The sequence below is a fragment of the Poecilia mexicana genome, unplaced genomic scaffold, assembly GCF_051168715.1.
Source record: "Poecilia mexicana isolate PSO_F unplaced genomic scaffold, ASM5116871v1 scaffold_19, whole genome shotgun sequence".
NCBI lineage: Eukaryota > Metazoa > Chordata > Actinopteri > Cyprinodontiformes > Poeciliidae > Poecilia > Poecilia mexicana.
Window position 1 is genome coordinate 5,757,986 of NW_028263388.1, and position 23,961 is coordinate 5,781,946.

The following is a 23,961-nucleotide window of genomic DNA, read 5'->3' on the forward strand; positions in this document are numbered from 1 at the left end:
ACAGTCATTTGTGTTGATCTATCACAAAGTCCTGTGGAGGTAAAAACATTTTTTGTCATGCTTGAAATGTATCTGGACACCTTCACTGGGTGTGAGTACAACACTCAGTAAATGAACAATCTTGGTTCATAGGATGCCTGAATAATTGAGTCAGGAATATATCATGTCATTTAATAAGCCAATAAGAATTTTGTTTAACGCTTAAAATTGGGGAACAAAGAGAAACACAAGTCTTGCATCCTCTTTGCTTAAACAAACAAATAAAACTTCACAGTCTCCTTAAAATTGTGTAAGCTTGTGGTGTGAAAAGTTATAATGAACGCTGTCCCTTTACTGAGGTGTTTCTCCTATAATTTCAGCCTTACCGACATCTTTAATCTTCCCTCTCTGCATTGTCACGCTCCGTTTCTCCTACTTGAAATTTAATTACTTTCCCTTCTTATGCTCAGCCACTCGGGTCTATTCAAAGCCCCCTTAAGAGCCCATCAACTTCTCTAGCAGCACCGTTCTTAAGGAAACATATTAGTTCTTGTATTATGGGCAAACTCTCATTGGCCAACTGTTTTAAATGTGTAAATAAATAAATGTTGCATTTTTATGAGAGCGGTGTCACGTATAAGCATAATAAAGCAGGTTTCATTCTTTGCTGTTGCTAATTTACATTTAAATTAGTTTTGTCTTTCCATGGTGGCTCATAGTACAGTAGACAACACAAGTCCCTGTGTAATAGGGACTTTTATCATTTATGAAATGATTCCCCGTTGCCTTGGCTCTTGATAATTGCATTCCAAGTTAGATGGAGGATTATTTCCCTCCAATAAAAACCAATAAAACAAATAATCAGCAAAGACATAAAAAAATACACCAAAGCATACCTGAGCAACTTGATTGTTATCAAGACACTGGAGCTGAACTGAATGAACATTATGTGGTGTCCATACCTATTGGCAGCTCTGATGAAGTTAAAAGAAAACTTTAAATTAAATGAATCTTTTATCAGATGAGTAGAATTTCACTTCAAAAAACTTTTAGGCACCCTGTTGCTATTGTTTCCAAAATGTCTCATTTGCTAATCGTCCAGAGTTCTAGGTCCTCTCTAAAGCATGCTGCTAATTAGTATACTCCAAAAGTCTTCTGTAGGGTTTAGATCAGAGGAGTGAGAAGGCACATTTTGTTTTTCTTCTGGTGAACTATTCCTGTGTTTTGGACCATTTTCTTGCTGAAATACTCAGTGTTGATGGTTTTTAACTTTTCTGGCAAGACAAACAGGCCCAGAGTATCAGATTCTCCACCTTACCTAACTGTGCTTACCAGGTCCTTTTCTAGACACTCGTCTTTTGATTGACACCAAACATACTGGGAGTGTATCTAACAGAAAAGCTGCATTTTAGTGTCTATTGAGCTTGAACTGTTTGTTGCTGGAAAGCCTGAGCTTATGATGATGTCATACTGTTTCCTGTTTTGGTTTGCATCTGTTACATGGGCCTGAATGGTGAGAATTTGGGGGAATATAGTCTTTGCATCTTGGAAGTATGTGTGATGCTTTTGAATCACTACACTCTGAATAGAGCATGTGTATTGGGATAAAGGTTGTGCAATTCAATATTCTACAGCACAGCACAGAGTATGTTAACTTTACCACGACTTAGAGTTTAAAAAAAAAAAAAAAAAAAAAAATATATATATATATATATATATATATATATATATATATATATATATATATATATATATATATATATATATATATATATATATAGGGATGAATGTGGAAACTGATTTCCAATAGGGGTGAACACATAGTCAGCATTGATTTCCTTAGTTTTAGGAACTCTGTGATTGGCAGATACTTGCGTGTGAAGCTGATCTTACCCACAAATCTTATCTGCCTCTGCAAAGGTCTAAAATCAACCACTGTCATCTTCTGCTCTGCTTTAAGAGAGGGTTGACTGATAGACCGACCCACCAAGTCATGTCTGCACATTTACAGTCACCCTACTGTTACCAACTTGGCAATTTTTCTTACTATTTTTAGCAACATTTCAGACAAAAAATTCTATCAGAATCAGCAAGTCAGACTTTTCAAAGGTTGTGATCGCAATCGGTCAGGAAACTATCAATGCACTGCTAATTTTTGTTTTTCCAGAGTCTACAAGTGACTTTTACCAAGTTCAAGTCATGTCTCAAATTTTTGAGAGGATAAGCGGAACTAGGGCTCAAGTCTCTAAAAACAGTGGGAAGTCTTAAGTATGGTCAAATATTAGGAAGCTACAGCTAACTTGGACAGGTGAGACATGCAATGAACCAATAATAGCAGATGATCCACAAAACAACTCTGTTCAATAAATTAAGTGCATCCTTCAATAGGAAACTATGCAGCAATCTAAATGTCTGCACTGTACATACTGGTTTGCATTGACTCTTGATTACATTTGATAAAGTTTGTCAATCAGTTAACCTTTATTTATAGAGCACTTTACAGACCTAAAGTCTGTAAAGTGCTTGGTCTTGATAAGAAATGGTCTTATCAAGACCATTTCATTACCATGTTTGTACCATGTTTGTACACATGCTGAACTTTACAGACCTAAAGTCTGACACCATCTCTGTTTTCTGATGCCCCTTTGCTGCAAAAGCTTTTTTCATACACTTTTTTGCTATCTAGATATATCTGTTGCTCAAAGGCTTTTTTTAATGCCCAAACAAATATCTATAGTTCTTGGCTTACATTGCTGTCCTACTGCCAGAACCTTAAAATTAGCAAATGGATTTTTAGGGCAGTTTTCTTATCAAGACCATTTCATTACCATGTTTGTACACATGGTCCACACATGCTGAAACATAGTAAAACAAGCACTACTAAACTTTCAGCCATGTTCCCTTACTATGATTGTTACCTTCCCCACCCCAGTCGGCCCATCCATTTATCTCCCCTTCATCACACCCCCTTCATTGTTTCATCTCTCCTCAGGATCCACACAAAATACCTCCTTTGTTCAACACGTGAGCCGCGCGGATCATAGCCCGAGTGGAACATACTGGATGATTCACCCCTGAGTCACAACTGATTTTTAATTCTGCATGTTTGTGTGTGCCAAGCCTGACTGCCCACTCCACAAATTTGGACCTTCTATTCAGAGTGATTCAGACCTTCCTTGGGTTTTGGGTGGAACTGTTCTGTGGTTACTTCTGCAACAATGAACTAAAACTCTGAAAGGGAGGCACTTTTATTGTAGGAACAGCTTTTGGGCACAATCACAGCAATTCTGTGAAACATGTCCTCAACAGCAAATTAAGGATGGGTCGAGTCAAAGGCTCTGCTTCATCCTGGACTGCAAACAGTCCAGTCATCCTGGACTGTTTGCAGATGTACTTACTCTAGGCCTAGATTTGCCCTCCCAGGAATGATTTATGCATATGTGCAATGATTTTTCAGGGTTTGTAATTGTAGGTAGGGAGTGCAACATCCAGGAATAACAAATGAACTCTTCCAAAATAGTGTGTCAAAACCAACAGAGGCAAAACCTCCACTAAAACCCTGAGGGTGTGATCTGATGTTTAGCATCAAGATGTTGCAGCAGCAGATCCTTTAAGTCCAATGAAAGAGCCAGATTAATGTCCCCAGTTTTGCTCTGCACAGTAATCTGCTCAGAGGCCAACAGTATATTCACATCAAACTGTTTTGTATGCCACACTGAGCTGATAAGGTTGCGAATAGGCACAGTCACAAGGACTGCAACGAGCCTGCTGCACTAAGGCGGTGGATGTCCTGGTGAAGAAGAAACTTACTAGTAATATTCTGATTATGTAAAATGAAGGAATTTGTCAGAAGAAATTTAGGCAGTCGGTACTCAACAGTTGGCTGACTGTTTCATAACTACACTGGCAGACTGCATTATTGGTCAAATAGACTAAAGCTAACTAGCTAACTGAATGACAAAGGCCTAGGCCTGTCACAATGAGCAATAAAATAATTAATTGCTTGATAAATTAAAACGGTTAAAACGAGTGTAATAATTTTCAGTTGCACTATTTATTTTTCTTTTTTCTCTCTTTCTACCAGAAACTTAAGTCTCCAGTCAGGTGCTTTGGTCTCGATTAACTCCCCCCCACACACACATCACTCACTTTTTTTTTTTTTTGGACAGTTTTTGTTTAGAGACTTCATTATTCGTTATATTGTTTATATTTTATACATTTTTTGATATTTAAAATGTCTTCCAGTTCCAGTGTTAAGTGTTCATTACAATTGAAAGATTATTGATCTTTGAGAATGTGTTCTTGCATTATTATGCCATTACATCATATAACTTGAAACATGGTTTCAAAATGGCATTATCATTTATCCAGCCCATCCTTACCTGGGTTATGCTTGACCTCTGCACTACCACAGCATCCCGACATGGAATTTTTAATAGTTTGTTTTCCCACAAATGCATTTCTCAAATCTTAAGCTGATTTTGGGTCAGTTTAAGTTGTGACATGGGCATCAATGGCCTGGACCTGCTTGTCCAGTACCTCCCACAAATGTTTGATTTTGATCAACACTTCATTGTTGTACAGTTCAAACCATTTCTGATTCATTGACTGTGTGGTAAAATCCTTTTCTAATCAGGAGACCATAGCCATCAGGGAAGGTCACTTGTACCCTAACTGGCATCCTGCTATGCAGCTCCGTATAGAACAAACTGATATTGTGTTCTGTCATCTATTCATCAGAACCAGCAAAGACTTTTTCCGAAGTTTGAACTACAGTAGATAGTCTGTTGGATTGGACTACAAAAGCCAGCTTTCACAACCCTCATGCTTCCATGATTAGTTGGAATATGGATTTTATTGCCCTCAGTTCATTGAGTTTCTAGTTCTTCATGCTCCTAACTTCATTCCAGCCTCTCCTTGTGTTTTCTCTCTTGTTCCTCTTCACCTCTCAATGCATCTTTGCAGTTCATCTGTACTTACCTGCCTGCCACCTATCATTTATTCCTTTTGCTTGAGGTTTCTCTCTACAACACATCATGACACACACAACAATCCTGGCCACCCGTGACCCAGTCGTTGGTTCATGGACAACTTTTAAAAGATTCTGACCACTGCAGATTAGTTGCAGTTTCGCAGATACTTTGACCCAGTCATCCAGCCTTCAAAATTTGCTCAGTGTTTGTGAAAACACATCTGACAATTTAATTCTACCAACATGTTTTAATATTGTCTTCCTCCCACAATCCAAAAACACGACTGTTGGGTTGATTGGTTTCTCTAAATTTCTCTTCGGAGAGAGTCTATTTTTCTATAGTTGTCGTGTCTCTTTGTTGACTTGTGATGGGCTGCTGACTTCTTGCCAATGGTCGCTGAAGATGGTCACCGACAAAACTGTTAGGTAATTTGGTGTGGGTAGAGAGTCAATGGACCTTTTGCCGATGGAAGTGACCTCACAAGGTTTTAACATCAGTGCATTTATATAGAGTATCCAAACAAGGATTTCTTTTGTACTTTTGCCCTGAAGTTGTGACTTTTGCCAATCTTCTCAATCTTAAAACTGACTATAGATGGGTACAAATGGTCTTCAGTGGTTGACTAATCATAAAGCCAAAAACCATTGGCTGTGTTTGATGCATGTAAAAAATATACCACTATTAAACAGACTGCAAGATGCATCACCTAGCAATCATTTTCAAACCTCTTTAATGCACTACCAGATTCACTAAGACATGGGTGATTAGAGCATTTCTCCATGTTAAATTTATTATGGCTAGTTTGAGATTCTATATTGGTTCTGTTCTACAATAATTCTTTTAATTCTCAATTATTCGATCAGTTTCTGAACTGGCAGCCACAGAGCAACTGGACTCATTTGTGGCACATGAGAATCTGTTGCCATGTGCACAAATGGTCGTCCACATGCTTACAGCAAAACCCAAATGTTATGATATCTGATGCAACATTCCTGCATGCTTTAGGTCTCTACAGTCCCACCTCATACATCATGGAGTTGTATATTTATCACCAGCAGTAAATGGCTTCTATGCACACCAGAGAGCTGAATCTCCATTAGTAACTTAAAGTGGGTTCTCTACAAAGGCTACAGAACATGACACAGAAAGCTGCATTGCATATATGGATGCACATACACACAGCTGTTCACATTGGCATGGTGGAGGAATTTAATTTGGCTAATCTAGTTGTTGTTCGGTGATTTATGGCTTGGGGAAACCGGCGGAGAGAGTTACAGGTGCATCAGACTGGAACATCCAGCTATCTCATACTGATTAATGCATGTGTTGCCCGTGTGCGTGTGCGTGTGTGTGTGTTTCTGTTTGCGTGTGGCATCAACCCTTGACTTTCTGGAGGTGTGGCAGTTGACATACATGCCTGTTATTTGAAACCTGCAATGAAGTGGAACAGATCTGCAGCAGTGAGTGTGTGCATTAAATCATCCCCCACATCCATATTATCTGAGTGATATTTATTTATTTACTTATTTTTAAATCCCCACTCTTGCTTACAGTACCCAGATCAGTCAGTTTTCAGTCACATGCCTCGGAAAAAACAAAGTCAGCGTGGTGCTGCACTGTAACACTTTGATCATAAAACCATGGAAACGTAGATCAAACACGCAGCGTGAGGGAGAAGCAGCTGATATGTGGGCAATTACAGCTGCTGCTTCATTCCTGGTGCCAGCCACTGCACCACGAAGCCCATTACAGCTTCAAAATGTTGACATTTGAAGAGATTACTGAAGCCACAGCAGTGGGATGTTTTTTCTCTCCAATGTAGGATAGGGCTGTTGTTGATTAAAATAAACCTCTATGGACCATTTGTCTCAAACTATTCTGAGATCTTAACAATGTTTCTAAAAAAAGTGATTCTGAAGTGATTCAAAAGTGATTTTGACACAAGCCGTAACTAGTTATTTTCTGTTACACGAAAATGTTTTTTTCATTTAAACCTTTTTTTTTTTTTTTAGCTATAAATAAACACTAAAGACAGAATAAGATGATTGCACCAATTTATACAAACAGTATCTACCAAGCCAGCTAAAAGTTAATTAGCTAGTTAGCAAACCAGAAAGCTGTCTGGGAAGCTAGATGGCTAATTATATCGATGTTTGACCCAATAGTCCATAATAAAACATAATATGGTTAAATTATTGTAGTCTAATCTACCACAAATAGAATAGAAGTTATTTTTAATGGTAGTACCATCGTTCTTTAACATAGTAAACATAAAACAAGCCAGCACTGTCTGCGCAAGACATGTTGAGCCATATTTCTAGATTTTGTACTGCTAACCTAAAAATTAACGTTGGTAGTTTTTTTTTAAGCTAAAATTTGTTTTCACTTATTTAAAACTTTAGCTTTAAATATATTTTCACCCAACTGAGCAGTTTTTTTCTCTTGATGGGTATCTTAAAAAGATAACATTGTAAAAGGAGTATGGATTGTGAATATATTTGCACGTTATTTAAAAAAAATAATGTTGCTTGTGTTTGATCAACCAGAGAGGAAACGCTACTCCACTATTGATCAGCCTCCACTGGCTGGCAGAAGCAGATTAATGTTTTTAATGACTTTCTACAAAATCTCTACACTGTTTGCAAAATTCCAGATTTATTTGTGGGGGGAAAAGATGCAATTTTGATATTTTCTTCCATCATTAGAACCACTTTACATTTAGACAACCAAAAATAATGCCAGTCAAACCTAGACTAAAATATTCTGCTCCAAGTACTACAGACTCTTTGAAGCTCCGGTTATGATTTGTGATACTGATACTGATTTTATACCTAAAATCTCTGGTACTCTTGGGAGTCCAGTATTGTGTATCGTGTCATTAGCTGGATATGTTGTTGTGTCTTTAATACGCAGCTCCACAATCAAAATAAAAATGTTTTAAAACCAATATTTAGAGTTTAAAGAGGTGAAAAGAGCCCATTCCACCTCCTAGGTAATAAATATTCCACCATCTTCCCTTTAACGTCGATATCAGATAATTACACGGTTACTCTTACATCTTTTCCTTGACGTTTTTGACGTGACATCGTAAGCGATTCAATTACTTACCAGCACGTGCTCTGTGGTTAGCGCTCTGAACTGCTCTGACCCCTGCCTTAGCAGGCGTTACTCCCTGCTACGTCTGTCACACACTCGCTTTTTCATCCGCCTCAGCAAATGTGGCACTGTCAGCGCACGGACTGCAGTTTACCGGAGCGACGCGGTAGATGCTTCTCTGGCAGAATTGCACCAACGTTTTAATCCGTTTGCTTTCGCTACGTTAGAAATAAAGCAAGGAGATAATTAAGTTACTGAACTTCAAATAAAAAGAGTGAATACTTGCCGATTGTTATTTAAACACATGGTAAACCGACATGATTGTTAAGCAACTTATTTTAGTTTTATGTAATTGAGCCATGATGTCTAAAATCACTTTGCGCATTTATGCAAATATGATTTAATCCACTTTGTCACCAATTTTACACACTACAGCGGACGGTTTGATCATCACGCTCCCATTCGTGATGAGGACCTATTCATTTCAACTTAATCTGATCCAGCTGTATAATTGTTGTCATGGAGATTAGTGCCAAGAGAGGAAGGAAGACTTGCATCCACACGCTTTATTAATAAATCCATCGCCAGGGACACACACACACGCGTGTTTTGGTGTGTGACAGCAAACTCGTGGTGCTGATGGAGCCAGAGATGCTGCTCTCTCCCTGTAAAACACACACACGCACACGCGTACACATACTAGCAGCAGCATCCAGCTGGAGTAAAACGCAAATGCAAATCAGGAGGTTTCCTGATTTGCATTTGCATGGGCAGGAGAAAATGTGACAACTGAAAGTGTTTCTGCAGCTGCAGTTTCATCTTAATTTAAACTGTTTTCACAAAACACGTAAAAGTTGCATGAAAATCTGTGCGTCTGACTCGTTTGAACCAACTGAGCGCAGAGCAGACGGTGATGCTGCAGCTGTCAGGGAAGGGAAGGGAAAAGCGACCTACCTCTCCTGGTCTGTCTGATCTTTGGGCTCAGCATGGTTGTCATCGCTCTCCCCTCGGCATATTCTCGTACATCCACACACACACACACACACACACACACCCCACCCCTGCTTTGCCTCTCTCCTCTTCTTCTTCTCCTCTTCTGACCTTCTGCAGTGCGGCCGGCTGCTAGGGGGTTGGGTGAACCATGGCGAGGGGAGGAGAATGGAAAGAAAACGGGGGCGGTGAGGGAAGGAAGGAGGAGGAACTACAGCTTTTTTTTTTTCTGCCCACACCCAGTGGTCCTCCGCCCCTCCCTGTTACATTATTCATAGCTTTACATCCCTGCCTGTGGGAAGTGGGGAAGGGTCCACCACCGACAAAATGTGCACACATGCAAAGGTCTAGATTTATTTTCTATTCATTTGCCAGGTGTCTCCTCCCTTCCTCTCCATCTACCTCTGAACCCAAATCCATCCTCATCTTTAACCGTACCTCGGTTTTGTTTTAGCCGGAGAACCTTCACTTCAGGACAAGAGCAAACGCCGGCTTAGACAATATGTCGTAATTAGAGCCTCCCGGCGTTCCTGTGGGACGTCTCTGAACAACCGGGAGGGCAGAGGGAAAAAAATGGTCCCCTCCAGCAGCTTCCTGTCACCTTGAGCTGCAGCAGCCGGTAATTAACTGAAGAAACTGAGAGGAAGGGCTGAGCTTAGAAATAAGAGGAGCGTAGAGAAATCAATAATTTCACCAACTTTAATGCGCTAACTTTTAGTTGAAAAGTAGTTTTTCGGTTAAATGCATACCATGTAGAGCAAATAAACACAAATTGCGTGTTCTGGAGACTATATGTTTTAATATTTACACACAACAATACAAAAAGATCTTTAATACAGAATTGGTATAATATGTCTGACAGTCATGAGGAAGACTCCTCATGAGTTGATTGTTGCATCAGTCAAACATTTGGACATGTTATGGTTAAAGAAGTTGGTTGTTCGCTGAATGCTGCATTCAGTCTTACAGTTGGAAAGTTGAGTGGAAGGGGAAAATGCAGTAAGTTTTTTCCAAGTAACTTGATAATCACAGCCTTGAGAGGTCTGTGAGCCAAAGCATATTTATGAGTTTGGGGAAGATTTATGAGGCGAGAGCTGCAGCAGGAGTCAAGAGTTTCAAGAGCCGCCAATAGAGTGGTAATCATGACATGGAGTACGACTGTCACATTCTTGGTGCTAAGCTGGAATAAGAGGCCTACTGAAAATGGAACATGGAAAGCATATTTATATGGAATGGTAGAAAAGTGAAGCAGTTTCAAAAAGCAGACAAATACAAAAGCTGTTGTCGAGGCACTATGACAGACATCGGAAATGAGGAACAGGAGAATTGAATGGTGTGACTGTGATTGATTATCCATGTTGTCTTTGCCAGTATCGCCACGTCTTCTACTTGCCCAAGTCTAGCTAATTTGTCTTTGGAAGTAGCATATGGAGGTTGGGCTCATAGACTGCAGTATTTACAAATGTTGGAACTAGCTAGCTTAGAAACTCACCCATAACTTCTACCCCTGAAGTTTGTTGATTTGATCAAATCTGCCTGAATTCACAATACATTTACACCACTAAATCATAAATGGTGTTTCCCCTTAGACCAGAGCAGACTTAAAAGCGTAAAAAAGTCTAGATGCTTACAAGTTTTTCCGTAGATAGTAGGCTAGATGATGGCAGGGCCTTTTCTCAATGCTAACCAACAAAAAGCTCTTTAATACAGAATTGTTACAATGACCTTCTCCATAATGGAAGGTACTAAACTTGTTTGCGTATGAAGTATATGAACATTTCTCTTACCTTTATAAAAATGCGGCCGCTGCAAATCTGCAAATACATCAATAGATGCCAGTCGTCATGATTGACAGCTGCTTCCCATCGCTGTCTTCCATCTTCATTAAAAGATTTGCAATAAAAAGTTTGGTTTGCATCTTTGTCTGATTGTGCAGCTGACCAGTCATCACCCTATGACCATTTTTATCATGAAATAAACTCACAAATGACCTACCATCAGAGAGAAGTACAGGAGTGTTAATATTACATATATAATTGGACCAAGACAATTGCCTTGCGGCACTCCATGGTTTACAGATTGCTGTCTGAATAGCAGCCATTATCATAGACCAGTTATCTACAGAGATGGCTTCTAATGAATGTAATTCAGATTATGATCAGTGTATAATCTGAAAAATTTATCTAAAGTCAGTTTTGCTTTATTTGAACATAAAATTGAGCAAAATGTGCATCTGTAATGGGGTTCCTTCAATTAAAAAAAAAATTTCTTACGGATAAGCAAAAAAATAAAAAATAAAAATAAAAAAATATATATATATGTCAAACACATGTTTAGTATTTGACATCAGCCACAAAGAGTTAATTTATATTTGCTCAAGAATCACCATTGAAGCTTATTTCTGTTTGCTCTCAGGGCAATTTGATTTGGAGGATTTGCCCATGGTATCATGTAAAATGTTCCTTTCTTTGCTTGTTTGGAGGGTAATCTGTGAAATTTTTCCACTCTCTGCCATCTTCTTGAAGGAAACCCTGAAACATGCCGTTTGGCACTGCTCCTGTCGCAGCTGCTTGGCCCTCCTCCGGCGTACAAAGGATAATGGCCTTAGTTTCACTGCAATCGAATCAGAGCTGGCCTCGCGTAAGCCACAGCTGCTCTTATTACAGAGTAAAGAGGGAGAAAGACCCAGAGGGGGAGCGTGTGCCCACACATTACATCCAACCATCTACACACACAGCAAAGATAACAAGCTGGTAAAATGAAGCAGACACGGTCCAAAGCTAAATGGAGTCAAACTAACAGACGGGATCTCACAAACTGCAACAATAGAAACTAGAAGCTACAACGAAACGACTCCAAACGAACAATTTTAGTTAAAAAGCCATTAAAGGTGGCGTTTGGTTTAAAACCGAGACTGGGTTACAGGCTGGGTGTGGTTCAGGGTCTGTCTCTCTCCAGATTGATCAGGTGTTATCAGACCCTGGAACGGTGGACAATGAAAGCAAGCAGAGGGAAGAGAACATTGTAAAACCCAAATAGCAAAAGCCAGCCCACAACCAGAAATTCTGTTTTTCTTTAGCCATAACCACATGGCTTTTTATAGACGAGCTTGTCTCAAAGTCGGGTCTTTTCTCTGCAGCTTGGAGTGATGGGAAGGGTTGGACGCAGGGTGGAGGTTTTCTGTTTTACTGTTGGGTTTCTTCCATCCGTCTTGTGTACATCGAGTTTTGTTCTAGTTGATGAACTGTTGTGCCATTGAGAGTTGCTGTATATGATCAACAAAGGTAAAGAAAATTTGAGTGCATTGAAACCAGATGTTTACATACGCCAAATAGACAAATAGGCTTCTTCTGTGAGCTACTGTTTGGCTTCATTAAATCTTCTTATCTGTTACTTGGTTCCAATAATCACACATTTCACCAAAGTAAATTTCAGGCCTCAACTACTTTCATCCAGGAGACTGGCGGCCATCTTTAAGTCTTTAAGTTCAGTAGTTTCTGAACTTAAACTTGTACTTTCTCTACTTCACAAATAACATTGCATTTGCAATTGTACAGAACATCATCTTTATGATTACAGAAACTGAGATTCACTCACTTTCCATTTTTTTTTCATTTGTTTCCATTTTGATTACTTTAGATCTTACCATATTCAGTTAATTTCTTTGTACCTTTTATTGTTACACGGATGTTTTCATTCCTTTATGTTTACCTTTGCATTTTAGTGTATTCTCATTAGTTCCAGGCCTTTCCTTTTTGGAGTTTGGATCCTTTTATATACTTCAGTATTCCGCTAATGTTGAAAAAAACACAATTTCACAATTACAGTGTTTCTGTTGTATAAGGCACACAATTCAGATCACATGCAACTAATTTTGATGCATGCAACACTATAACTCATTAAATAACTTGACACGCCATGATCCTCCAACTACTTCCTGTTATCATCATCTTTGTGGCTTGTGCCAGTGGTCACATCCGGTTGTTGATCATGTGACTAGTGTGATGCGAAAAGAGTGTTTCCATTGCAGTTTTGCAAAATAAACCAATTTCAGTACGGCTGCAAAACCACCTCATCCTCGTGCCAAAACATTTTATCAAAAAACTATTTTTTTGTGAAATTGTCATGTTTCCATTGAGTAAATGTATTTTCAAAATGTCAATTTTAAAATTGCGCAATTACATGGTCGTTGGAGACGCAGCTAATGAGTACAGTATAAATGGGTTAGATAAGGCAGTCATAACATCTTCAGTAGTGACCAGGAGATCAAACTGCTGGTCCTCAAGTCAACAATTGCTTGTTTTTGGCTCAATAGTTTGCAACATTCTTGTCTTAAAGAGTACCCAAGATGTGTACTTGTGGAATGAGGCTAGCTAGCGTAACTCTGCCCGTCTCGTATGTCTGTAATTGTGTTCCTCTGTCACCTGACATCTGAGGTCACATAATGGCAAGACGGATGTCGCTCAGAATGCTAATAAGAGCCTTGGAATCCACAATGTTTGGAAAACCTTTTAAAATATTGATACTGACCATGATTAATATTTCATAGTGGTGCTGGAGGGCTGTTCCAAAACACACACTGCTGGGTGGCTGCTGAAGGTGTGACTGTTGACTTAGCATTACTTATTGATCATTTCTGACCAAATGCATTAAAACTAAGCCACCAGTGATTTCAGACAGGCTGCTGGGATCTTAAATAAACTTGTTTTATCTAGAAGCACATTTTTCAATGGTTTGGATGTAAATATCTTTACAGCATGTTGATTTGAGGTAAGGTCATTTTATTTATATAGCACATTTTCAGCAACAAGGCAATTCAAAGTGAGGCATTCTTTAATCCAAAACACATTTTTACTTCATTCTGTTGTCAATTAGAAAATCAAATATTACCAAGAGCCAGTTTATAGATGTCACAAAGTCTCAAAGTATTTGGATTAATTAGGCTGCGCTGATCATATAAATTTGCAATTTGACATTTTGAAAATAAATTTCTTTAATGACAACCTGCCAATTAAAAGGAAAATGTTTTTATTAAAATGTTATGGCTTTTATTTCGCAAAACTGTGGTGGAAAGACTTTTTGCGTCATAATATATTTTTAAGGAAACGCCGCAATTGCAAATTTTTTTATTTTATTTTTTTATTTTTTTTTTTAAATATTAGCTGAATATTGACAGTTTTGCGCACATGTAATGAAATAACAGCTAGTGGTGAGCACACTCTTACCAATCATTTAATGGTTAATATTTTGGTTAGCATTTTGCTGACTTTGAAAATATTTAGCGCACTTAGCTTCACCTAAGTTGATTTTTCCAAATAAATTCAAAGGTGATCAATTACATGGTGGTTTTGTAAACTTTAACATGAATGAATTTCAACATGTATGTTGAAGTTTTGGTTATCACCCCTTAAGAATTTTTTGAAGTAGTTGGATGTTTACATTCATGCTCTTATTTTGAAGTGGGTGAAGACTGTTTACGCAGCAGTTCCTTTCCTCTCCTCAGATATACATTGTTGCCCCTCATTTTATCTTCTGGTGGGTATTAAGATGTTTGAATTTAGCGCATTAGCTTCTGCGTGTGCGTAATGCTAAGTTTTTAGCTTTAGTATGTTTATGATTTGTCCTTTAGGGACAGTACAGCTAACTTTTTAGCTAACAGTGTGCATCACTGGTAGCTGAGAATTTTACCACTGAATAACTTCAGTTAGGATATAGCTTAATAAGGTTTTAATGCTGATCAGCTTGATTTCATCTCGCCCTTAAATAGAAGAAATTAAGTGCAGAAAGGAGAGAAGTAGGATTGTTTGAAGACTTTCAGGTATTTCCCCAGTGGTCGGCTCCCTTGTGTGCTGCCTGTCTGGTTCTCTGACCCTGGTTCTGCCCTCCATTACCTTCCCCCTGTTTTCTGTCACTGACAATTAGCAAAAGGGCCATGGCTTCATCCACTAATGACTCAGAGGAGCAGACAGGATTGCAGCCGTCCGTCTGAGGTTACTCCTCTCTGTCATTTCAAATGAATGTTGAGTCTTTGCAACTGTCTCATTTTACATGACATCTGTTTTTTTGTTTGTTTTTTATTGTGAAAAATATATGAAACCTTGAAATGTACTTTCACATCTTTTATAAAAATGACCCTCTTCAAATATTTCAGATTTCCAGATTTACTTTCTTTACCTTCAGTTTTGTGAAAATGTATTTTCTACCAACAGGCGGTTTTTCATTTTTTGTTACTCATAAATATTTCAGAAAATAATATCATACAAAGATAACCTGAGTAAATTACAAATGTTGTTTTCAAGTGACAAATTCATTTATTAATGAAAAAATCTGATATTTTTTTTCTAGCCCTATGATGTCAAATCATATTGAAAATTACATTTTTTATGGTTTAATTTAACAGATTTTGCTGCGTAGAATAAAGAAAATACATTAACAGAACCCATCTGACATGATGAAGTTGGCTACAAATGGTTTCAAATTTAAGAAAAAAAACAAACAAGGAAATTGACTTTTTGAGCGCAGAACATTTCCTTTTTCCTTGAAAATTTCTGAGATTAATCTAAAAATTTTGGAGTTCTTTTGGCAGAAATTTACTACCCCTTTTCTTCCCCCCGTATCTCTAATGGCATAAAAAGGCCATCATACTGTTCACATCGATCCAAAGTGAGAAATGAACAAAAAGAGAAAAAATAAAACTTACGTTTCCTTTCAAATTGTAGAGTCAAAACAACATTCCTACATCAGTTGTTCTAAGAACCCAAAACAAAGCAGAAAAATAGACGCCTTCACTGTTATTGGGTTTTTATTGCAAATAATCTAATAAGGTGGTAGTAACCAAAAGTCTCTGCAGTCCGCCTTTGCTGCCCTCTAGCGGATTACAACTATCGAAACATGCTGTGCTGCGTTTTAAATATCAAATATTTGATTTAAAATATTACAGAAAACCTATTTAAAAAAAAATAAATACTTTTATTTAAAAAAGTTAAGCTTATATATCTAGCTTCATTAAACATGCAGCGTAACATTTAAAGCGCTTATTTCTTTAAGTCTTTTGAGCCTTAGAAAATGTTCTTTAATCTCAGATGTGAGGCTTTGAGCGTTATGACATACACAGTTGAGCCTCCATGAACACGGTGATCCACTGGTGTTTGGAAAGTCTTACAGAACAAAAAGATCTGTCCAAAGTAATGTGGCCCTAAGTAGATATGTAATTTTCTCTGCAGATTACTACCACAGATGTAGAATGCAGAAAATGCATCCTAAAGTTGGCTAAAAAGATTTCAAAAAAATCTAAAGAAATGTAAGAACAGATTGGTCTTCCTTTGCTGATGCAGCAAGGTATTGTGGGAAGTTTACTTGAAGCAGAGAAAAAATGCTGGTCGTTCCCCCACCCCCCCAAGGTCTCGAAAAGGTATTAAAATATATATGTCAGTAAATATCTAATTTCAGATATTGGCCCAAAGTTTCACGTCGGTTCATCCTTACATTTTATACCAGCTTAAATGTTAGTGTATAATATTACTATTTTTTTTAAATCCTTAAATTTTCAATTAAATATTCTTCCAATATTTGATTATTTCTGAAAATCATTTTTATTCGTGTTGGCATAAAAACCAAATAGTTTATTAAATTGGTGTATATTAATTCATATTAGATGTGCTTTAACAAAAAACCCAAAGCAACTCTCACCCAACCAGCATTACATGCATCCACTGTAAAAATGGATCGAGGATAAATAATGCTCTCACTCACTTCATTGTGAGTTGCGTGATTGCATTTTAAAAGTCAACCAACTCCTTTCCCCCACCCCGTCGGGCGGCTAGATGTCGTAGCCGTCCGTGCAGTTCAACTTCTCCCTTTCGATTTGAAAAGTCTCCAGGCAATTCCGACACAGAAGGCTCTCCTTGACCACGTGGAAACGGTCCGATTTCGACCACTTCTTGACTCCAGGCACCTCCGGGTACTTGATGGGGTTCCCTTCCAGGTTGACCTTCTCCAGCTTCTTCAGCTTGCCGATGCAGGTGGGCACAACGACGAAGTGGTTGTAGGACAGGCCAAGGTAGCGCAGCTCCTTCAGGTGGCCGATGGAGTTGGGCAGGGCTTTCAGCAGATTGAGTCCCAGATTCAGGATGTGGAGATTGCTCAGCTTGCCGATCTCAATGGGGAGGCTCGTCAGACGGTTGTTGCACAGGTTCAAGACCGTCAGACCCGTAAGGCTTTTGATGGTTTGAGGGATTTCATCTAGCTGCAATCAGAGAAGCAACACAGTCATGGTCACACAGTGGAGCTGCCGCTTCCTAACCAGATGAGTCATAATCTGGAAATTGAGTAACTACGACGGCGTGGAAGGAGTACATTTCTGCCAAAAAACTCCAGAAATTTTGAGATTAAGCTCATAAATTTTCTAGAATAAAAGAAGAAATTTCTCAATATGCAACTTTTATTAAGCTTTTAACATTTTAAAATGTTATTGTGACAGAATTAATATGCCAGATAATCTGGCATAAAAATAAAAGAGCTCCTCTGCCTCTGATCCTAGTACTAACTGCAGAATGGTAATTGGTACGAACACTTGTAACACAATATTTTATTTTCTATCTTGAATAATATGGTTAAATATTTCAGAAAACATTTTTTTCTTAAAGTGAAGTCTACTTTAAATACATATGTTGTAATTCAACACTAACAGTTTAAGTTTAAATCCAGAAAACCACAGAAATCACATGCATGGACTTGAAAGGCCTTTTAGAAACCTCTGGGAGACCAACAGCGATTTTACACAAATGCAAACTTTGAAAAATTGGGGGGGAGGGTGCAAGGCTCATTCTGTTCTGCAGGATTTTAGCAAAAACTTTGTGCCCTAATGTCTCATCTCCATCACATTTATGTAAATGTTCTAATCATCTTGAAAAGACTCCCAACTAGTGAGAAGGATTCATCGCCTGCCCAATCCCCCTCTCTCTTCCAGTCATACTCACATAGTTGCTGTGCAGATCCAACACCGTGGCGTTGTCGAAGTGTTCTATGAAAGGTGGGAGCTTCTTCAGCAGGTTCCTGCTCAGATTCAGTTCACCAATGTCCATCACCCTTTGGGCACAAGCAGGCACCGTGGTGAGGCCTTTGTAGCTGAGGTCCAGCCTCCGTCTGCCGTCCAGGGTCAAGTCCACGCATTTCTGAACCGCTTTCAGAGTAAGCGGCTTGGGCTTTTTACCGCCTTTCTTCTTGGCCATACTGCTGCAGAACACGGTTAGCAGTCAGAAACAACAGACGGTTAAATATGATCTTTAGGCTTCATCTTGGTCCTCAGATTAATTTAGTTTAGTTCCATGACAACGCAGTTAAAAAAAACACCCAGCAAGAAGCTTCAGTATAAAACAACAAATCTGGTCACTTACCAGGATTAATGAGGCTGGATCTTTGGACTGACGGCATCACAGACCATGAAAGAATTGTTCTTGTTAAAAACAGCCACAAGAAAGAGTCTGAATCCAAGCTGCTGGAGTGTCAACGCATTTCTCACTTGGCCACACAGACCGTTTGTTTTTATCCGTTCCCTAGCAACTTTTGTTTGATGTGGCGGACTTTAGAGCCCTGACTGTCCAACTTGTGCAGTAGAACTGGTTGTTCCTTTGGGGAACTAAAATTTTTATATTTTTAATTAAATTACAGAATCTGTTTCCATGACAACAGAATAACTCTATTTTAAAAACAAACTTTCGCACTATCTACAACCTGAAGACAGCAGAAAGGATTAACAAGTTTTATTGATGATTCCACTTAAAAATATTGTATAAAAACTGAATTTCACATTCCAGTGACTTTTCACAAAAAATGTTCAATATTATTCAAACAAAAGCTAACTTCAATCAAAACAAAAATAATTTTTGATCAAAATGTTTAGAATTGTAATGAATTTTGTGATGGAATATTTCATTTTGGAAAAATGAAAAAACGGCTTTGGGTAATATGACATAACACAGATGTACACCATATTTATCTAGTGAACACAAATGATGAGCAAGATGGAAAATTTCTTAAAAGCTTTTGAAGTGCAGCAGAGACCACGCCTCTAAAAAGCATAGGACACTGAGGTGTGAGATGATTTCTGTTGCTTTAAAAAGTAGCACCTTTGTGCCAGCAGGGGGCGGTGTCAGCTTGACAATAAACTCCATCAAAGAAGCTGCAGAAAAACATACATAGTTGTTATAATAGCAATACATGTAAAACGTTTATCTTATTTATTTTTTATGAGGAAAACATAAAGTGGATAAACAGGCAACTTAAACAGCATTATCATTTAAAATGTTACAAAAAAGGAGAAATGGTTAAAACAGTCCTGGAATAAAAGTTGATTATGTTGCACAAAGTCAAACAAAATAGTAAAATGAAAAAAGATGGCCGTCCAAGCCATAAATTGGAACTGTGATAGTGTTTCTAATAGAAAAAGCACAGCTGGCAGTTGCACAGTGGAAAAAAAATAAACTATAAAAAGCCATATTATTAGTGAGGATAAACAGAATACTAACTTCTGTTTACTTTGGCTCTGTAGATGACTTCAGAATACAACCACATGGGATCGTCGCTCATCCAACCTGGATGACTCATGCCAAGTTTGTGCAACTCGGCTGCTGTATGTGAAAGTTGCATGCAGTTCACAGGGCTTTGCCACGCCCCCTAAACATGCTCAAAAACTCAAGATTTTGATAAATTTTAATTCCCCATCCCTTAGGATTTGTTGTACAACCATAAGGGGGTAACATTTTATTCTTATGTTATGAACAAAACTCCTAAAAATGTGTGGTGTCTTTGGTTTGGAAAATCAGTCAATTTTAAAATTTTGCAGTGTGAACCAAGAATTCTCAAATGTATGCAGCATCTTGCTGGAAACACTAAAATATCTTGGCTTCCTCAAGAAGTACATGCTGCTCTTTCTTTTCTTGTCGACGGCTTCTCAGAGTCTCCAGTCCAGTCTGTTGCCCAGTTGAACCACAAGGTATTTATACATCTCCAACTAGGGATGCACCAATCGGCCAGTAGTTGTATGTGAAGTAAGCCGAGGTAAAGTACGACCTTTACCTCGGCAACGGTCTAAAAATCTGCCGCTGTCCTCTTCTGCTCTCCTGTGAGAGGTTTGACTGAAATACCGGCCCACCAGGTCATGTTATAGAATTAACAATAGTCACCCCAATGTTGCCAACTCAGTGACTTTCTTGCTATATTTAGCAACATTTCAGGCAAAAAAAATTGGTATCAGACAAAATGGGATTGGCAGGTCAGGCTTTTTAAAGATTGATAATCGGTGATCAACTGGAAAACTGCAGTCGGTGCACCCCTACCTCCGCTTCTTCTCCTGTGATGAAAGTAGGGTTTGACTCTCCTTTTTTTTTTTTTTTTTTTAAATTTACAGTCATCTCCTTTGCTTTGCTCACATTCAAAATAAGATTATTGGCTGATGATGATGTTGGACTGGTCCTTTTCAAGCAGTTATGGAGTCGATATGTGTGATGCAGACAGACCTCTGCTGAGGAAATGCTGAAACTGAACCAGAAAGTACTTCAACTGATTTCGTTCAAAGGTGTGGACACTTCAGATTGTAGCTTTTTAAGTTTTATAACCCCAAACGTTTCCTTTTCTGTTTAATTATGCAGAATAAATGTCTCATTAAAGGCAAGGAATTATTTATTGTAGCCCTTTCTTACACCACAAAAAGCCACCATTTTAACAGCGGTGTGTACACTTTGGACAGACACTGTACTTTTCCTTCGTTATTATTCTTCAAACCTTCTAATTGAAAACTAGAGAAGCAGAGATAAGTGACAGACTGTAGGACATGTTTGGGAAAGCTGGCACCGCGGGGGCAGAGCCAGTCCTGTGTTTATTTAAGGGATTTCCTTTTCTCTAAACTGTGTGGCTGCTGTGTTGCCTTTGTTTTAGCGCGACAAAATCAAAGAGCTCCTTTTGGTTTTGTATATTTTTTCTTCACGTTTCACTCAGGCAAGCCTACCGTAGACTGGACGTAATGTTTGCCGGGGCTCTGAGAAAGCTTTTCTAAATGACTCTACAACTCAAATTGTTGGGTTGGAGTTTTAAGTGCCGACAGGTTGACGCAATGCGAAAATCAAAGAGTCAGAATTATAAATGGAGTTAAGGAAAACCATTTATTATTTCTATTTGCTTAATGGGACAAAAAATCTGTAATTTAAATTTCAGTTCCTTACATGCAGGATGGTCAGGGAGAAGAGTTCAGTTCTTGAGCTTCTTTGCTTTGTCATCCATAAACGACAACAAAAACAAGAACAAAACTCCTCAGTAGCTGCATTTCCATTATAAATGTGGTTAAACTTGGTCAATATTCCATTAATTTTGAAGAAACACAATTTCACAATTGTGAAATTGCATTTCTTATTTCCGTTGAATAAGAAATGTAATAAAAATCACACATGAATAAGCCCGTTTTTGCAATATGTCATTAAAAATCATGCCTGGCCATCATCCTCCTACCACTTCCTGTCGTCTTCTTCGTCTTCTCCGCCTGTAGTAATATCTGGTTGTTGATCACATGACTCCTGTGATGCAGAAAGTGTTTCATTTGCTGTTTTGTGAAATACACTAGTTCTGATACAGCCAGAAAACCACCTCATCAAAAACTTCTGATGGAAAAACTTTTTTTTTTTTTTTTGCCGTGTTTCAATAAAGCAGATTTATTTTCATAACTCCAGTTTGTGCAATTTTATGGTTGATGGAAATACAGCTCAACTTTGTCTGATGATTAGATTTTTTTGATGATCTGACACATTTAAGTAGTGGTAATAAAAGAAATTCACAAGAATGTTTTTACTCTTATAGAGTAAAAAGGAGTGCGTTTTCACAGGACTGTATGTTCTTTGCTGTCACAGAGATGAAAATATTTACAGTATTTCTCCTTTTTTCCTTCTTTTTAACTGGGCTCTTGGCAAAACAAGCACAGCTCTGCAAATTTACAGGCCAACTGACTTGGTGTGTATTTTTAAACTGGCCGGACTTGGAGGACAATGAAAAATGTTTGTGAACTCGTTAAGCCGGCACGGTCAGCTGGCTGCTTTGTCTTGTAGTTGGAAGCAGATTGGGTTTGGGGGGATTGGTGGGCCCTCGTACTCAGACAGGAATCAGGAGGAAGAGACTCAGCCAAGACCGGCCGACTGCTGGACGGTGAGTCGGTGATTTTACTCCTCTGTCCTGTGATCTTCCCCTCCCAAGGCCTTTCATTTGATTATTGTTTTAGCTCCGAAGCCAGTGTAGCTATGGATTATCGTGACCACACAGGAACTGTTGGACATAGACGAAGTGTTTACTACATGCTGAGTTTTTATGGACCGGAAGGAAGACGTACACGAGACACGCGCACGCACACACACACACCTACACACACACACGCACACGCACACACACACACACACACACACACACACACACACACAAAACCTCTTTGGATTTAACAATAGGTTGTCTTTCCTCTGACATCATGTGTCAGGGGCTGCATGTTTTTATCCTCAGACAAGATTGACCTCCACCTCCAGGTTCTGACATGTTAATCATCTGTCAGATTAATATGGTTAGATATTGCTCTGGTCAGTCAGTAATTGAGTAGCAATTTTACCAAGTTCTATTTTACTGAGTAATTTCTTGAATGGATATTTGTTACTTTTACTCGGGTAAAAATATCTTAAAGTAGTGCTTTTCTTGCTTAATCTCACTCTAGTTTTTGCCATATTTATTTCCTTAAGATCTATTTTTTTAGTTTATTATCGTTTCCCTTCCTGAATATTTATTTTCTTAATTTTTCTCTCATGATCTACTATTTTTATTTAAAGCTGAAGAATGTAGCTGTTCTTTAACAGTTTTAAATACTTTTTACATACGAAAACTGACAGTATAATACGAGACAGATAATCTGTGAAAACACTGAGCTTCTTCACCTCATTGTACGAGCTACTATTGCCGTCAGAAAAAATCAAAAACAACCAAGCTTTATTTACGGGGAGCATATTGACGGTGTTCTGACGTAGCTAATGTCAGAACACCGAAAAAAGGTGACATGGAGAAGCGGTGGTACTGCCTTCCAGTGTTTGTTTTGGTCATGTGTCATGGCAGCACTGTGCGTGACCTTGGTGCTGCATTGACGAAGACTTCATGTGGCGGGAGAGAGGATGAGGACGGTCACGGTGCGCTCCGTTCTAGGTTTCTTGTTGCCCTTTAGAGTGTTTTCCACTGGTGTGTTGCCTTAATTGTTATATTGAATGTTGCAGAAGTAGAATTTTGTTTCTGGTAAAGCAACTCAAATCCACTTTTTCCCTTTAATGGTGGTTTGTTTACACTTTCCTATTATTTCTTTGTCTGTATTACAACTAGTACTAAAATACTCAAATAGCTACATGAGTATTTTACATTTTTATTGCTAAGTTTTCTATTTTATCAAAATTCTTATTCTTTTTCTGCAAGAATACTGTAGGATTTTATTATTTTTTAAATATGAATTATTCTTTTTTGTGGGTGAACTTCATCCACAAAAAACATAAAACTATCAGGAATAAAATGACTTCTTAAAATGTACATTTAAAAAAAAGTAATTTAAACGACTCTTTGAAGTGAACAGACTGAAGATTCGGTGGCGTCACTAATCAAACAAAATAAAACGGTGTGCTTACTTTTGATCACGTGTAGTTGCTTTATATAATTTATTATAATTACTTATTAAGAATTGTATCACTTTTATGTTTCAGCAATATTTGAAGATGATCTATTTAATTTTGTATTAAGTGATACTGACTACTTTTTTTCTGGAAATAGGATGTTTCTCTCCAAAGTTGGGAGACATTTTACCTTCACCAACCAACATCAACATACATGAAACTATGAAAAAATTACCCAAAACACTTCTACAAAG

At 38.2% G+C, this 23,961-nt stretch overlaps 1 protein-coding gene across 1 annotated transcript; it reads right to left on the reverse strand.

The window, feature by feature from the left end:
• Window positions 1–16,857: 16,857 nt before the first annotated feature.
• On the reverse strand, window positions 16,858–18,268 carry lrrc18b (leucine rich repeat containing 18b). Its single transcript, XM_014971797.2, has 2 exons — window positions 18,017–18,268; window positions 16,858–17,283 (listed from the first exon to the last, which is right to left on the reverse strand). Exons 1-2 carry the CDS (start codon window positions 18,266–18,268, stop codon window positions 16,858–16,860), a joined length of 678 nt encoding a protein of 225 aa, XP_014827283.1.
• Between the last annotated feature and the right edge of the window lie 5,693 nt (window positions 18,269–23,961).

Bases quoted from the DNA above. Each gene is read 5' to 3' on its own strand.
- lrrc18b (XM_014971797.2), bottom strand. From the start codon at position 18,268: ATGGCCAAGAAGAAAGGCGGTAAAAAGCCCAAGCCGCTTACTCTGAAA. The intron at 17,284-18,016 runs GTGAGTATGACT...CTCTGATTGCAG, and splicing joins TGGATCTGCACAGCAACTAT to CTAGATGAAATCCCTCAAAC.